This window comes from Oncorhynchus masou, chromosome 30 (assembly GCF_036934945.1).
Source record: "Oncorhynchus masou masou isolate Uvic2021 chromosome 30, UVic_Omas_1.1, whole genome shotgun sequence".
Classification (NCBI taxonomy): domain Eukaryota; kingdom Metazoa; phylum Chordata; class Actinopteri; order Salmoniformes; family Salmonidae; genus Oncorhynchus; species Oncorhynchus masou.
The window spans coordinates 36,974,727-36,993,289 of NC_088241.1; the positions used below are offsets into that span (position 1 = coordinate 36,974,727).

General features: G+C 42.3%; 1 protein-coding gene and 1 pseudogene across 2 annotated transcripts in view; one reads left to right on the forward strand and one right to left on the reverse strand.

The window, feature by feature from the left end:
• Nucleotides 1-1,398, reverse strand: part of LOC135522597 (limb region 1 protein homolog) — a 62,523-nt gene extending 61,125 nt beyond the window's left edge. For both annotated transcript variants that reach the window (XM_064949022.1, XM_064949021.1), the window contains exon 1: nt 1,226-1,398. In XM_064949022.1, coding sequence (XP_064805094.1) covers nt 1,226-1,275 — 50 coding nt within the window. In that variant the 5' untranslated portion in view covers nt 1,276-1,398. The remainder of the gene's footprint in view (nt 1-1,225) is intronic.
• Nucleotides 1,399-6,025: 4,627 nt separating this feature from the next.
• LOC135521646 (nucleolar MIF4G domain-containing protein 1-like) lies at nt 6,026-15,591 on the forward strand (annotated as a pseudogene).
• The last annotated feature ends 2,972 nt before the right edge of the window (nt 15,592-18,563 follow it).

Here is an 18,563-nt window from a genome sequence, read left to right on the forward strand (position 1 = left end):
TCTACCTTTCAGGACACATCACCATGAAGAGAATGATATTCATAATTATGCATTTTTTTTGTATGGTACAGATCAGGAACCCATGATGTAATTCCGTGATGTAAATCCACTTCACTTACTGTAGTTCAATAACCAAAAGTCAAGGTGTCATGTCATAGCTGACAACCCATTCTTTCTGCACACATCTTTGAATCTTAATTCAGAGCAGATATTTAAACAGAGTGTTTGGAAAACGTGGCCACATAAAAAAAAAAAGAGGGAGATTTGACAAAAATTCTGTTATCAAACTGAGCATCTGCAATTTTCATTTTTGTAAAATTATCAGCAGAAATTGTTAAAAATAGGCCTTGTGCAGAGTTAATATACTTTTTAAATTACATTTTTGTTTGGCAACATTAAGAAGGAAAAAGACTCATTACCATGGAATTGCCTATAGCTAATTGGGTAGCCACTACCAGCATACTGCATCAAATCCTGAGCTGACAAGGCACAAATCTGTCGTTCTGCCCCTGAACAAGGCAGTTAACCCACTGTTCCTAGGCCGTCATTGTAAATAAGAATTCGTTCATAACTGACTTGCCTCGTTAAATAAAGATTAAATAAAATAAAAAATACTGAACAAGGAAGGAAGGAGAAAGATGACAACAACAGAGGCAAGCTAACTTATTTGGAAACATAAAGGCGCAATTTGCCGTTCGAACAATAGCATGGCAGCTATCCCGACACTGAATTGGTAAATAGATGGATTGGACTGTAGAAATGGAACAACTCAAATTCATATAGATGCAAGGACTGACCGATATATATAGTTTACTTGTTTTGAGAATACAATTGTAGTGTTTGTTTACAAAACAAATGGGTAAAACAAGCTTATGTTTTGGGTTCTGATGAGGGTAAGACACATGAACTCATGGAGGTATTCATAAATTTGACTCTTCAAGAATTTTAAAGACCCAAAATGGATGCAGAAATCGCAGCTTTCCCCCCTTAACGTGGCTATCCCTTGTTGTGGAGCTACAATAAAAGGTGAGCTAATCAGAAAGCTACTATTACAGTTACACGTGGGGAACGTTCGCTAGTTATCATTGGTAGCTAGCTATATGCAACTTGCCTGATAGCAAAATAACGTTAGCTTTGCGTTTGACTGACCTAATGTAAGCAGCATCGCCACATATCAAATGTTGGCTAGCAAGCTAGCTAGCGAACGTTAGAGAGATTAACTTACAATGTACTCTCGAACTTGGCTGTGGAAATTCTGCTCTCTGATAGTAACATCGTCTTCTTCCATTCTTCATATTGCAAATGCAAGTCAATTGCCCCACTGAATACTAGTCGTACAACTGACGTCCATAAAACCTGTCTATGGTCAACAGAAGAAAACGTCTCAGGCTACATACACTTCTGTGACTAGTATTCTGCCAGCAGCACAAACGATGACGTCACTTTGTATGGTAATAACAAAAACTTCAAAATAAAATTCGGCATTTCAAAACATTGCAATAATATATTTAAGCAATAATGTCCGAGGGGGTGTGGTAAAAGTGTGGCTAAAGGCTGTTCTTAAGCACGACGGAACGTGGAGTGCCTGGATACAGGCCTTAGCCGTGGTATATTGGCCATATACCACAACCCCCCCCCCCGAGGTGCCTTATTGCTATTACAAACTAGTTGTCAACGTAATTAGAGCAGTAAAATGACATGTTATGTCATACCTGTGCTATATATTTTTTTATTTTCCCAGGCAAGTCAGTTAAGAACAAATTCTCATTTTCAATGACCGCCTGGGAACAGTGGGTTAACTGCCTGTTCAGGGGCAGAACGACAGATTTGTACCTTGTCAGCTCGGGGTTTGAACTCGCAACCTTCCGGTTACTAGTCCAACGCTCTCACCACTAGGCTACCCTGCCACCCTGTCTGATATACCACTGCTGTCAGCCAATCAGCATTCAGGGCTCAAAACACTCAGTTTATAAATGCCATTTAGCAGACGGTTTTATCCAAAGCGACTTACGTGCGTGCATGCATTTTATGTATCGTGGTCCCAGGAATCGAAACCACTGCCCCGGCGTTACAAGCACTATGCTCTACCAATTGAGCTACAAAGAACCACAATGTGGATAACTCTTTCAATTCTCGGGCCGACTCTTTTCTCTGTATATATCAATGATGTTGCTCTTGCTGCGGGCGATTCCCTGATCCACCTCTACGCAGACGACACCATTTTGTATACCTTTGGCCCTTCCTTGGACACTGTGCTATCTAACCTCCAAACAAGCTTCAATGCCATACAACACTCCTTCCGTGGCCTCCAACTGCTCTTAAACGCTAGTAAAACCAAATGCATGCTTTTCAAACGTTCGCTGCCTGCACCCTCACGCCCGACTAGCATCACCACCCTGGATGGTTCCGACCTAGAATATGTGGACATCTATAAGTACCTAGGTTTCTGGCTAGACTGTAAACTCTCCTTCCAGACTCATATCAAACCCAATCTAAAATCAAATCTAGAGTCGGCTTTCTATTTTGCAACAAAGCCTCCTTCACTCACGCCGCCAAACTTACCCTAGTAAAACTGACTATACTACTGATCCTCGACTTTGGCGATGTCATCTACAAAATAGCTTCCAAGACTCTACTCAGCAAACTGGATGCAGTTTATCACAGTGCCATCCGTTTTGTTACTAAAGCACCTTATACCACCCACCACTGCGACCTGTATGCTCTAGTCGGCTGGCCCTTGCTACATATTCGTCGCCAGACCCACTGGTTCCAGGTCATCTACAAGTCCATGCTAGGTAAAGCTCCGCCTTATCTCAGTTCACTGGTCACGATGGCAACACTCACCCGTAGCACGCGCTCCAGCAGGTGTATCTCACTGATCATCCCTAAAGCCAACACCTCATTTGGCCGCCTTTCCTTCCTGTTCTCTGCTGCCTGTGACTTGAGCAAATTGCAAAAATTGCTGAGTTGGATACTTTTATCTCCCCCACCAACTTTAAACATCTGCTATCTGAGCAGATAACCGATCGCTGCAGCTGTACATAGTCCATCGGTAAATAGCCCACCCAATTAACGTACCTCATCCCCATACTGTTTTTATTTATTTACTTTTCTGCTCTTTTGCACACCAGTATCTCTACCTGCACATGACCATCTGATCATTTATCACTCCAGTGTTAATCTGCAAAATTGTAATTATTCACCTACCTCGTCATGCCTTTTGCACACAATGTCTATAGACTCTTTCTTTTTTCTACTGTGTTATTGACTTTTTATTGTTTACTCCATGTGTAACTCTGTGTTGTCTGTTCACACTGCTATGCTTTATCTTGGCCAGGTCGCAGTTGTAAATGAGAACTTCTTCTCAACTAGCCTACCTGGTTAAATAAAGGTGAAATAAATCTAATAAAAAAATATTGATGTTATTGTGTCAACAAGAAAATGCAATAAGTAATTTATGAAAACATAACAAATAAAAAACATTTTATAACACCAATAATGAAAAAATACAATGTTGACACTGGTATGTTCGGCTATAGAAAGAACACTAGCTAAGACAGGTAGAAAAGTTGTGTGGAAAATACTCAGTAGGGTCTCTCTCTACTAACCAAATATAGTTTGTTTTGGAAGGCAACTGTTTTATAGGCACATGCATTTAGCCTTGCATGTTAGATTCATTCCAAAATGATACATTAATGTACTGTTGTTGTGTTGAATATCAGTTGTAAAGACAAAACATTTTAACCGTTTTTTGGGGCTTACCCTGTTTGCTTCCTGTGTGAAATAAAATGTAAACAAAGACACAATGTAAACAATGATGGAATGGCATACCTGTTAAAGACCTATATTAACCTAATGGTGCTGATAATGGTTGTACCTTTGTCCTGTGTTGAGGATCAGCAACGTGGAGGTGTTGTTTCCTACCTTCACCACCTGGGGGCGGCCCATCGGGAAGTCCAGGACCCAGTTGCATAGGGTGTGGTTCAGATCCAGGGCCCAAGCTTAATGATGAGCTTGGAGGGTACTATGGTGATGAAGGCTGAGCTATAGTCAATGAAAAGCATTCTTACATAGGAAGTCCTCTTGTCCAGATGGGATAGGGCAGTGTGCGGTGCCATGGCGATTGCATCGCCTGTGGATCTATTGGTGCGGTATGCAAATTGAAGGGGGTTTAGGGTGTCAGGTAAGGTAAGGTAGAGGTGATATGATCCTTAACTAGCCTCTCAAAGCACTTCATGATGACAGAGTGCTACAGGGCAGAAATAATTTAGTTCAGTTACCTTTGCTGTCTTGGGTACAGGAACAATGGTGGGCATCTTGAAGCGGGGACAGCAGACTGAGATAGGGAGAGACTGAATCTGTCCATAAACACTCCAGCCAGCTGGTCTGCGCATAATCTGAGGACGCGACTAGGGATGCTGTCTGGGCCAGCAGCCTTGCGAGGGTTAACACGTTTAAATGTCTTACGTGGTTTTCTCTTTGTAATCAGTGATTGTCTGTCGACCCTGCCACATACATCTTGTGTCTGAACCATTGAATTGCGAATCCACTTTGTCTCTGTACCGACGTTTTCCCTGTTTGATTGGTTTACTGAGGGAATGACTACACTGTTTGTACTCAACCATATTCCCAGTCACCTTGCCTTCACAGTCTACTGCTATACTGCTAACCTTGATAGAAAAGCAACTCATAAAGGCCAATAACTTGGTTCTCCATTGTTGTTCTGTAAGCTTGTTTATGCTGTGTATTGTTAGCCTATCAGCCTTGTTGGCTCTTGTAATACATGTTCAACTCTGCAAAATGTGCCTTTGCTGACCTTGATCGATAATCATGACAATATAGCTTGTAAATAATCTTTTCTCTGTTATTATTCTTTTAAACTAGGTAATAGGCCTTTACTGTATACTGAAAACCTTGATAGATAAGAAGCACATATCAGACTAAAACTTGTAAATCATCTCCATTGCTGTTCAGAAAGTGTGATTATGCTGTGTCTTAATAGCCTGGTTAATAAGCATTACATTTAACTTGTAAATAAATTCATTTTCATTTTGATTAAAACGTTTGATATTTGTGTTTCCTTTTCGTTGTTGAGTGTGTATTGATTTCAGGACCATGGATAGCACCAGGTAATTTAAAGCTGTGTTGCTGGATATGACGCAGTCCCCCTCCAAAACGACACATATTTGGTTAGTAGAGACCCTACTGAGTATTTCCCACCCCACTTTAGCTGAGACAGGTAGAAAAACTTTATCTCTAAAGTACCAACAAGTATCCCATATACTGTATATTGCATTGCAGTGATTGGAGTGGATGGAGTAAGGAGTCACAAGTACTCTGTATTAAACCCGTTGCCCAGAACAAGAGACCCATTTCATTTTTGCAGACTATAATGAGTAATTCCAATAACATTTATTTGTATTTAATTAAAAAGTGTATTTCTTTAAATATAGCCTACACAACAGCTTTAAACATAGCAGTATTTGTGTAAACTGATATAAATAATATAAGAAAAAAAAGAAAATACGTCAAATTATCAATTTATTTTTTCGAATGTGCTTACAATGCGCTGAAAAAACGTTCGATATTTGCATGTCTTTGCAGGGGGCTCTTATTTTTATTTTTTTAAATCCATGATCGTGCTCCAGCATAATATCCTGCTGCTAGGAGAACGGTAATTCAGCCAAAAACCCACTGAATGGGTTGTTACTAGTTGCCACAGTTACAAAGTCCTAATTATGGCTAAACCTCGCCGATTTCTACAATTTATCTTGTTAAAAACTGATTTTAAACCTTAACTCTAACTCTAACTACCGGTTAGCCTATATTGTATATCATACAAATTCATGAAAACACACCCCCAAAAAATCGTATTAATTTAAGGTTAGGTTTGGGCATAAGGTTAGCAGTGTGGTTAAGATGAGGGATACGTTTAACATCAGATTTTAAGAAGCTACATTGTAGAATAGTAGACATAATTATGACTGTGGTAACTAGGGACGACCAAAAATGAATGACATCATCATTCCGCGCTAAAAATTATAATAATTTGTTGTGTTTCCTGAGTCGTGTGTCAACCAAAATGTCTTGCCTCATGAAGACTGAATACATGTGTCTAATTATTTGACGTTTTAAGATAATTTTGTTCAACTATTTCAAGTGTTTCGAAGTAACCACGGTAGGGGTTATTTCACTTAAGTACCCCTTTGCTTCATAGACGAGTTTTTTGTTGTTGCTTCATACACGGGCATGTTTGTTTCTTGCCAAGCTTGAAACTAGTAGACACATCGAACGGAATTTAATTATAAAAGTCAGTGTCTTTCATCAAGTAACAATAAGATCATAGTTAAATAGTTAACGATAATCATCTCTGTTGCAAAGTTGAAAGCCAAGAGGGAAGGAAAGACACAGGAAAATTGCAAAAGTATATGGTGACAGTTAACGACTTTGTAAAGAGTAAGGTAGGCTGTGATGAAACGGAAGATGGCTGTAGTTTGAGATTTGTTAAGAAGAAAAGTAGAAGTCATGCATAAGGAGAAAAGAAAGATAAAAAAAACAAAGTAAGAATCGCTATGAAGGCTAACGTTACAAGGCTCTCAACGCATCCACTGGTGACAGTGAGGAAGTTGCAACCCCATCTGATAAACAACAAACAAAGGTGAATGGAAAATTGAAGAAAGGATGAGCCAGCAGCTCAACAGTCCAAGTCAACTCCTGTTGAGACTGCAGTTGAGAGAAGGTTGAGAAAACAGGACCTAAGAACCCGTCTAAGAAAGCACAGCAAAGGAACAGACTCGAGGAATCAAGGAAAAAAGCCATTTTGGAAGCAAATGATGCCGAGGACCGAGAAATTACGAGATTGGAGGGATCTCTTGGGTATAACAAGAGGGGAAACAATTTGCTGATGATGGACTTGATTACATTTTGGGTGTACTGGAAGCAGGGTCGGCAGCTTCAGGGATGATGTATGACAGTGATGACGACATGGACATGAATTCAGGAAATTGGAAGACAGTGAATCTGAAATGTCCGGCAAGGAGGAGGAAGAACAAGGACAAGACTCTGAAGGGGAGGGCAGCGAACTAGACAGTGACGGAGATCTGGATGCCAATGCGGCGGAAGGCAAGTATGTGGAGGAAGATGAGATTGATGAGGACGGAGAAGGAATGGATGAGAGTGGTGGAGCAGGTTCGGAAGAAGAAAATTAAGAGGAATGAGTTGAGACTCAAAGCTTGCAGGGCCTAAGGCAGAAAGTGTAACTTGCCCAATTAGAATCTCATTTGTGAATTTCAGTGAAAAATGTATGTTTTGTATTCCTGGACACAGATTAAGCCTAGTAGTCCTGGACTAAAAAGAAAGCTCAATGGAGAATCTCCACTGAAAATACTTTTTTTGTCCAGCATCAGGCTTAATCTGTGTCCCGGAAACCGGACATAAATGTATAGACTGAGAATTAAACACTATTCTGTGTGTATATAGGCAGCCCTGTCAGCAGGCACATATGTGCCTCCTCACTTTACGGGACACCGGGGATGATAAGCACAAAGCTGAGCTAGAGAGACTGAAGAGACAAGTCAAAGGACTTGTGAACCGGTAATATCATTCAAATTTGATTTAAAGTGTAGGAAGCATTAATTTGTACTAACTAATGTAACAACACAGTGTGGTCAAAGACTTAACTTAGTTGTAGTCACAATCTGGTTACCTGTAAAATACCAACATAGTCATTCTTTTGTGTTATTACATATTTATGAACTTATTTCCAGATATCTTTGAAAACTATCCACAACCACAATGCACGATTTCTCCATGTCATATGTAGGATCTACTCTGTTTTACCGAGTTAGTATGCTAGCTCAAGCATGTAATTATATTCCAGACCAAGTGTTAGCGGTGGTGAGCTACAATCCACCAATCACAGGAAGTGTGATGTAAACAAGAAGCAGATGGGGCACCTGCTGCCATGCAGAATGCTCTTCATTGACCTTGTGGCTGTGTTATCTAACGGGGCCCCGTAAGCGTGGCACGCTCGAAAGAAAGAGAAAATCATATCAGCTCTGATTTTGTAGTACCTAGTCTGTTCTCCGTTTTATTTTGTAAACTTTTCGGCATGTTCTCTGTGAAATAGGCTACAGCAGTTTTGTAACTTTTTCCACCTTGGCTTAGTGTTAGCTGACAGACACAAGCATGGGTAACTGCAGCTCAATATGGCAACCGGAGTATGGACGAGTGGGTGTGTCGAAAGGAGTGGGTGTATGGAAAGCGAATCAGCTAATTGGGCAGCTTTCTTGCCACTCAAGAATGTTTTGCGTGGCTGATTGGGGCGCAGAGTCGATAAGCTGGCGACCAGTGCAATGGTGTTGTATTGGCCTGCCTGCCGACTTGAAATACTTCTTACTGGCTATCAAGGTCATGTCGCTGCTGTAGCTAAAGTGGCAATGTTTTTAAATGCGTATACTAATGCAAATCCATATGTGACATGTGGTTATGTTTATGCTATCTACCCTAAAATGTGAGGGGAGTGAGATAAAAAACTAAGTTGGACCCCCTTTTAAAAAAATACTATCCAACCTTAGTTCAACACCTAGTGACCTCACCAAGCGATTTTTTTGTTGTTGTTGCCTTTTGGTATAATTGTTTTGGAATGACAGTCACAGAAACCAGGGTTTGAGTCTCAGTCAGGGTACTCCCCTAATTAACTACATTGGTGTCAGGTGCTGGATAGCACCACATGTGGGCCCTATGGGCCCTGGTCAAAAATAGGGCACTATATAGGGAATAAGGTGACATTTGGGATACAGACATAAAGTAAGGGAGCTAGTTACAGTCAACTAAGAATTACGATTGAATCCTAATGGATATGTAGCAGGTGTAGTTGTCTAGAACTCTGTTCTCTCTTGGTGACCTTTAGTTTACCTTTAGTTCACCCCTGTATGCTCCTCTGATAAGGGCACAGAAAGAAGAAAACAGTATTTTGTAACAACACAGTCTGTGTGAGAAAAGGAGTAACCATTAACCTATGAATGATCATTAGCTTGTGGTTTGTTTGATTTACGTGCTCAGTGTGACTTGTCACCAGTTCCTTTATAAGCTCCCCCCCCCCCCCCTCTGTTTGATTAATGGGAAAGTGGCAGTTCACACCTTGGCCTTCTATTAGCATTATCTCTTTCAGTCAGGTTTACTCCCCACCCGTCAGTAAGTGACCACACTCAATCAAACTTGAAACACACACGTTCACATACCGTCCAGTAATTCAAGGTTCCAATGACCTGCTTTATTTTCTGTTCTTTGACACAATGTAACATTTTGCAGGTGGGGGCTAATTTCTTGGAGAGAGTGGTGTGGAAGTTTGACGGAAGAGCCCGGTGGCCATGGTGGCACATCTCTACAACTTCCAGGTGGTGCACGCCCTCATCACCTTTGACATCCTGAAGATGCTGGTTGGGGCTTTCACCGAAAAAGGACATTGAGCTGGTACTGTTCATGCTGAAAAATGTAGGTTTCGCCCAGCGGAAGAATGATGCCCTGGCTCTGAAAGAGCTCATCTCTGGGGCCCAGCGCAAAGGCAGCGGTGTGGGCACCAAGTTTCAGGATGAAAACAGGGTACGGTCTGTCACAGCTACCACACAACAACCCTCTCAACATCACCCTCTGTCTATACTCTGAAATGCACCTTATTGGTGGTAATGCTTTCGAACATGGTCGTTTAACATTTTGCTCATTTAGCAGCTCTTATCCAGAGCAACTCGCAATTAGCATTCCTTAGCATTCAAAAATGAATAACAAGCCAACTCTCTTCTGAATATCATCTCTGTCTTTAGGTGCGCTTCAGCTGCAGACCATGCTGGCTCTGAAGAACAACGATATGAGGAAGGTCCCAGTCCATGACCCAGAGCCTGTTGAGAGACTGTAAAAGCTACAGAGAACTCTGGTGGGATATGGATCTGATTAACGTAATACTTACTAACAAACTGTCATATCATAACCTCAAAACCATTCTTTGCTCAGCCATGAAATATTCATCCATTGTTGATGTTTCAACCTCAAGAATATATCACTTGCACATTTTAGCTAAAACCACCAAGGGGCGCTATAATCTCACATAGCAGTTTATGTTTAAGCAATAAGGCACAGGGGTGAGGTAAATGGCCAATATTCCACTGCTAAGGGCTGTTCTTATGCACGACGCAATGCTGAGTGCCTGGATACAGCCCTTAGCTGTGTTATATTGGCCATATACCACAAACCCATGAGGTCCCTTATTGCTATTATAAACTGGTTACCAATGTAATTAGAGCAGTAAAAATAAAGGTTTTGTCATACCTGTGGTATACGGTCTGATATACCACGGCTGTCAGCCAACCTGCATTCAGGGATTGAACCACCCAGTTTATAATATAGGTTTTAGCACCCAGATGAGGGGAGTGTGAAGGAGTAAGGTGAGGTTGCCCCTAGATGCTGATCGAGGGTCAGTTTAGCATGTACCTCACTTACATTTAAGGTTGGGATTGGGGGAAGGGGAAGCTGTGCCTAGATCTGTAATTAGGTGAAACTTCACCCCGGAGCATTATGTGAATAATGTTTTAACTGTTGTGGTCAGATCCACCAGAGTTCAGGGGCCAGTGGTGTGAAGCTGAGGGTCTCTTTGGAGAACCTCTTGGCTGCAGAGCAGGTGGGCCGCTGGTGGATCGTGGGCTCATCGTGGAGCAGAGCACCCATGAAAGGTGACCAGGGCAACATGACATCAAAACAGACAACTGCAGAAGGAAAGGTACTAGAACCATAAAAGATCTTGGGCCGTAAACTTCTGGTGTCTCAGAATAGTCGTGCTGATTCAAACCATATAATCTTATTTAGACGGGGAGGGACCTGATCCTAGATTAGCACTCAGAGATGCTTGATACATATGGCCCCTGGTGTTCCACCAAATCATTACTGCAGCTCTTTCATATGAACATTTGAGAAGTGACGTGCGTTGAGGTCGGTGGGTGGCTAGGCACTGGCTATTATCAAAGCCTGATTTACTGACAAATAAACCTTGATGCTCCAACAACCAGTGACATAGGCTATTAACTGAAATTAACAAACAATTTTCACCAGATGTAAAAACCATTGTAGCCAAGATACAAAAGCGATAGCCTCAGATGGCGACATATTTCATATCATCCGACAAAATGGCACACTGCTCAACTCAGCTCGGCCATAGACCGGTGTAGCATCCACAGTTACATTTCATCCAAATAGTTTGCAACGCAAACTCCCTAGCCTTTCACAATGGATTTACAATTCTTCCAATGCACCGCGAGTGGAATGCGCAAATGCACGCACACACAAAATAATATTATTATGTGAAATATTATTACACACGTGATGAATACTGTTCTGAAGGAAATCCCATATCAACAATTGAAATGACTGAAAAGTGTTTCTTCAATACAAAATTATAGCTTGATAAATGAAATGCATCAAAGGGGTGTTGTCTATTCTCATGTTCATTGAACAGTAGCCAAAACCGCAAATTGCAAAGGAAAATGCATTTACTTGTGATTTTAGTCCATTCATCTGTCCTTTAGGGTGAACGTCTCGGTGACAGTGCTGTAGGGCCAAGGCTGACAAAAGGATCAAACATGGCTTTTATTTTAACACTGATATTGTCCAAAATGTTGTAAAACATTCCTCTCGTCTCTGATCGGTTGTGTGCTCCAGGATGCTGTGTCTGTCAGGCCAAGTGTGGTGCATTCGATCGGATGATTTTCTGTCCCTTCCTCTGATGAAGGTTAAGCAGCTCAGCTGTTGGTCTCCCTCTGAATTATACCAAGTTTTCCTTGAAAATCCAACTTGGAAAATTGTTTGAGGTGCATTTAAGGCATGGTCCCGGGAAGATGTTTTGTGGTGGGGGTGCTGAAACAGATTTTGCTCCGCTCCGCTCCTACAGGAGTAATAAAGGCCTAGTGGCACTATTTTGGTGGGGGGAAGAAATGCTCCCAAAACTCTTTAAAAAATATATATTCTTTTTAATTGTGATTTGTTAGGGGGTGCTGCAGGACCCTCAGCACCACTACTTCCCACCGCTATGAGTGAAGGAGGTCCATTTACCCAGGTTGTTTTTGCTAGCTAGCTTCATTCAGTTAAAGGGATGAGAGCACCAAATTATGTAGATACGCCCAAATGTGCAGAGCTTACCACACAACATGTTTAGGCAATACGCATGTGCAAAATATGAAATCATCTCAATGCAACAAATGCTTTCTGCCCATATAAGACATGTCAATGTCCTGGAAAGTTGACTGTTACTTACAACTGTCATGTCATCACATTAGCGCACGTTAGCTCAACCATCCCAGTATAGGGACACCCATCAGAAAAAAAAACATAAAATATCCAAAAAATAATGACAATTTGTTATATTCTTTTCTCATAACAGCGTTTTTAAATGATTATTATACTTTTTTTTATGCACTACCTACCCTGACTGTATATCACTACATTTGAGCTGAACTAGAGAACATTTTCAATGTGTTTTACTGATCATAATGCCATTTTTCCTTCACCTGTCTACTCAGTTCAGCTTAAAGATCTTAGACCTGGCCTGGAAATGGAGAATGAACAGACATAAGGAGAAATATCTTCTGCGTCATCATGACCAGCGAGGATTACCTGGATGCCTTTTGAGAAGCTGATACGGTGTGTTTTGTGTCCCTACCCTTCTGCACTGCTGAAATGCTCTCATACCAAAGCTAGACGTTGCCACAACTTTCAGTATGTGACACTACATTATTTCCTGTGTACAGGATGGGCCTAAACAGCTGGTTGCTACTGGAGTGAAACATGCTTTTATAAGCCCAGTCATTGCGCAACAATGCTAATGCAATCGTGTGTTTAACAGTTTTGATGGCCACGATTAAATAGAGAAGGATCCCAGCTTTCTATTGCGGCTATTTCTCAACTCGTATTGAAGCGTGCCTCCATTCGCCATTCAAGTGCATAGGCAAAGGTAGGCAGGCTATCAGCACGTCACCTTCCACTTTGCAATCTGAGCTGGAGGCGGTAGGCTTATACATTTTGAAAACATATAGCCCTACTTAATTGTTTGAAACCTGAACATTTTACCTCATATTAGCCCCACAGGGAAGGGGTGGTATGGGGTGGAAGGGGTGGTATGGAGAGGGTTTCTCTGGTCGCCAGGAGGGTGGATGTGGGGTTGGGGGAATAGGATGGGTGTTTGGGGGTGGAGGATCACTTATTTTTGTTTCTTTTCCTTGTATATTGTACCTGTAAACCCCCTAACCCCCCCCCACCCCCCCAATTAAGATCTTATTGAAAAATGGCCCTTCCTACCGCCTATATAGGTCCTAGATGGCAGGAAGCTTGGCCCCAGTGATGTACTGGGCCGTTTGCACTACCCTCTGTAGCGCCTTACGGTCAGATGCCGAGCAGTTGCCATACCAGGTGGTGATGCAACCGGTCAGGATGCTCTCGATGATGCAACTGTAGAACCTTTTGGGGATCTGGGGACACATGCCAAATCTTTTCAGTCTCCTGTGGGGTAAAAGGTTTTGTCGTGCCCTCTTCACGACTGTCTTGGTATGTTTGGACCATGATAGTTCGTTGGTGATGTGGACACCAAGGAACTTGAAACTCTCGACCCACTCCACTACAGCCTCGTCAATGTTAATGGAGGCCTGTTCGGCCTGCCTTTTCCTGTAGTCCACGATCATCTCCATTGTCTTGCTCACATTGAGAGAGAGGTTGTTGTCCTGGCACCACACATCCAGTTCTCTGACCTCCTCCCTATAGGCCGTCTCATCGTTGTCGGTGATCAGGCCTACCACTGTTGTGTCGTCAGCAAACTTAATGATGGTGTTAGAGTCATGTTTGGCCACACAGTCGTGGGTGAACAGGGAATACAGGAGGGGACTAAGTACAAACCCCTGCGGGGCCCCCAGTGTTGAGGATCAGCGTGGCAGACGTGTTGTTGCCTCTCTTACCACCTGGGGGTGGCCCGTCAGGAAGTTCAGGATCTATTTGCAGAGGGAGGTGTTTAGTCCCAGAATCCTTAGCTTAGTGGTGAGCTTTGTGGGCACTATGGTGTTGAACGCTGAGCTGTAGTCGATGAACAGCATTCTCACATAGGTGTTCCTTTTGTCCAGGTGAGAAAGGGCGGTGTGGAGTGCGATTGAGATTGCATCATCTGTGGATCTGTCAGGGCGGTATGCAAATTGGAATGGGTCTAGGGTGTCCGGGAGGATGCTGTTAATGTGAGACATGCCCAGCCTTTCAAAGCACTTCATGGCTACCGACGTGAGTGCCACGGGGAAGTAATCATTTAGGCAGATTACCTTTGCTTACTTGGGCACAAAGGTCAGTTTTCTTAGCAATGGAGGGAGCAAGGGTATCGTTTTTCTTTTCTGCATGGGAGGAGAATTCTCCACCTGGGTGGACTGTGAGAGGATCAAGTACAAACTCAATGATATCCTTGGGCATGCTGTAGTCTTCAAATCTGGTGGAGAAGTTGTCCCTCGGCTACTTGATGAAATTGTCCATCACCTATGTGACAATGCTGATGCCTGGTCCCTCTGCCTGTCGTTTCTTAATGTGCTGAGGTGCAGTAGCCTTCCAGATGACAAGTCCAAATGGAACAACTCAAGCTTCCTAGTAAAGGCCTCAAGTTTTTCCACCATGTCCTCTTTTTTCTCTCTTCCTTGTAACTGCAGATGTAACCCGTTTAAATGACAGAATGTCAGCCAAAAAAAGCTTTGTGTGCAGCTTACAGTTAACTCTTCAATGTTTCTGCGTCAGGCTGGGGCGGAAGGCCACTTCGACAGTTCCATGCTTAGATTCATAATGACGTCTGAGATTTAAATGATTTGCACGCAGTGACATTTTCATTGCAAATAAGACACACTGGCTTGGCATTGGGAAAATATGGTAAGATGAACGCATAACGCTCTGCCCATTCTTCCCTGAAATGGACAGAGATATACGTTCATCTTACCATATTTTTATGACCCACCTTTCTTTTGATACTTTTTGAGAGCGACATTTTCTCTTGCAATGAAGCTAATTGTTCTGAACGAATGTTGACGTTAAGAAGAGTAGTGTAGCCTAAAGTAGGCTACGTAGACCTGGTTTTCCCACCAATCAACGCACAGAGAAAGAGACAAAAATAATAATTGAATAGAGACATTGATCATTTTATGAGCATAATCAAATCAAAATGGTTATTTTCACTGAATATATTATGTGATAATCAGATGTGTTCAATTGTGTTCAATTTGTAATTTCAGATTCCTCCTCCTTTCACCTAGTCATGAAACATCTTTGGCCAGAGTCCTTTGGCTCTCCTGTAAAACTGCACCACTTAGGGTTGACCATGTGAAAAGTCTGGTATCAATATCTGCCATTGTGTTGTGTCTCGTCAGGATTTCGGGAATTCCCAAGCTAGGAATGCTGTGGGAGGGCTTGAAGCTGTTTATCAGTCACTTCCTACTGAAGAATGCCCAGCCCCAGGGACCAGCTGAGCAAACAGGCCTTCTGTCAGAGCAAGCCGAGGTCGCCCCCGAGGCCAAAGAAACCAAACTCAAACTGTAAAACACACACAGACACGTTCGGACTCTGGGAGAATGCCAGGAGAACAAAATAAACCTGTTTGGAGAAAATGGTCTTTATTACAAAGAACAAACCCATCAGTTTAATTTCAAGACTGAAGCAATGCTGTTTTGTTATGGGGTTTTTAAACTGTGATTTTGGATGTTGCCCCAAGGTCAATGGAAATGGCTCCTCTGGGAGGTCTTAGTCATCATATAAGTCATCTTTTTTTAATGAATTTCAGTATTGACAACGACAGAGATGGTTTTTATGACATTATAAATATCAACGTTAAGTAGAGGCTTCATCAAGTGGCAATGATAATGGCCATGCCGTTGTGAACAATTCTATTTCCAGTGTAGTTAACACTGATGCATCAAGTTGAATTCATTGTCATAATGGAAATTGCCTTTGTCTATATATTTGTACAGAATGCCAAGTTATTCTGTTTTTGCCATGTAGCAATGGTATGCAGTCTACTAAAATGTTTCCGATGAATAGAGGATTAATAATGTGAACATTTGAGATGTGCATAAAGGGGAAATAATAAACATTTGCATACTGAATTCATCTGATTTGATGGGTCTTGATACATGTGAATGTGTTTCCTGTATGTTATGTCTCTGGAATTCGTGAAAGCTTATTTGTATAATGTCAAACTCACTTTCCGGGCGGACGCAATGGTCATATGAAATAATCCTCTCTGGCGGCAGTGTGAAACAGTGTCTCGAAGTTCATACAGAATGTACATGGCCGTCATCACCGCTGCATATGAAATTTGGATTAAACTTATGTAGTTCTGACCTTGTCTACTAATGTCCTGTATTATGTCACGTTTTGTATGGACCTGAGGAAGAGTAGCTGCTGCTTTCGCAGCTGCTAATTGGGATCCTAATAAAGTACCTGTTGTGTGTGGTCATACTGATGTTACATTTTTACCAAAGCAGTCTATTGAAGTTTTACATTTGAATCCCTAGTTGATAAGTCAGCTTCCTCTCAATTGCATGGCATTGTGTACTCACTATATTAAATTATAAGTTGTATAAGTCTTCATCTTTTACTTTGTGTACGACCTTAACTATGAATTGCGTTTGAGGAGGAGGTTGTTGACTGAGTACAAAATGAATAGCTTTGGCTATGCCACTGGCATCTGATTGTCCATAGCTAACTTTATACGTCACTTTCAAATCTGTTGTCAGCATCATTAGCATCGCTCTGTGACATTGTTGACCTCTTCCCATGAGCAAGCTTCCATGTTTACGACCTTGTATCAGCAGTGCCAAATGAATCACTATTCAATCTTTTCAAGTTTTTACCCTTGAATGTATCAACATTGTAAAAGAGACCCAACATCATGTTCATTCACATTCTGTGTAGGCTAACACATATGAATGAAATGACACTGGGTTTTTATTCAAATCCAGTTTTATTGGTCACATACACACGGTTAGCAGATGTTAATGCGAGTGTAGTGAAATGCTTGTGCTTCTAGTTCCGACAGTGCAGTAATATCTAACAAGTAATCTAACAATTCCCCAACAACTACCTAATACACAATTCTAAAGGGAGGAATAAGAATGTATACATATAAATATATGGATGAGCGGCATAGGCATGGTGTAATAGATGGTATAATGTATAGTATATACAAATGATATGAGTAATGTCAGATATGTTAACATTACTAAAGTGACATTGTTTAAAGTGACTAGTGATTAATTTATTAAAGTGACCAGTGATATGAGTCTCTATGTAGGCAGCAGCCTCTCTGTGTTGGTGATTGCTGTTTAACAGTCTGATGGCCTTGAGATAGAAGCTGTTTTTCAGTCCCAGCTTTGATGCACCTGTACTGACCTCACCTTCTGGATGGTAGCGGTGTGAACAGGCAGTGGCTCTTGTGGTTGTTGTCCTTGATGATCTTTTTGGCCTTCCTGTGACATCGGGTGCTGAAGGTGTCTTGGAGGGCAGGTAGTTTGCTCCCAGTGATGCGTTGTGCAGATCGCAACACCCTCTGGAGAGCCTTGCGGTTGAGGGTGGTGCAATTGCCGTACCAGGCAGTGATACAGCCTAACAGGATGCTCTCGATTGTGCATCTGTAAAAGTTTGTCAGGGTTTTAGGTGACAAGCCAAATTTCTTCAGCCTCCCGAGTTTGAAGAGGAGCTGTTGCGTCTTCTTCACCACACTGTCTGTGTGGGTGGACCATTTCAGTTTGTCTGTGATGTGTATGCCGAGGAACTTAAAACTTTCCACCTTCTCCACTACCGTCCCTTCGATGTGGATAGGGGGGTGCTCCCTCTGCTGTTTTCTGAAGGTCATTATCATCTCCTTTGTTTTGTTGACGTTGAGTGACACCACACGAGTGCCCTCACCTCCTCTCTGTAGTTTGTCTCGTCATTGTTGGTAAACAAGCCCACTACTGTTGTGTCGTCCAAACTTGATGATTGAGTTGGAGGTGTGCATGGCCATGCAGTCATGGGTGAACAGGGAGTACAGGATGGGGCTGAACACCCACCCTTGTGGGGCCCCAGCGTTGAGGGTCAGCGAAGTGGAGATGTTGTTTCCTATCTTCACCAACTGGGGGCAGCCCGTCAGAAAGTCCAGTACCCAGTTGCCCAGGGTGGGGTTGAGACCCAGGGCCTCCAGCTTAATGAGGAGCTTGGAGGGTACTATGGTGTTGAATGCTGAGCTGTAGTCAATGAACAGCATTCTTACATAGGTATTCCTCTTGTCCAGATGGGATAGGGCAGTGTGATGGCGATTGCACCATCTGTGGACCTGTTGGGGCGGTATGCAAACTGAAGTTGGTCTAGGGTGGCAGATAAGGTAGAGGTGATATTATCCTTGACTAGTCTCTCAAAGCACTTCATGATGACAGAAGTGAGAGCTATGGTGCGGTAGTAATTTAGTTCAGTTATCTTTGCCGCCTTGGGTACAGGAACAATGGTGGCCATCTTGAAGCATGTGGGGACAGCAG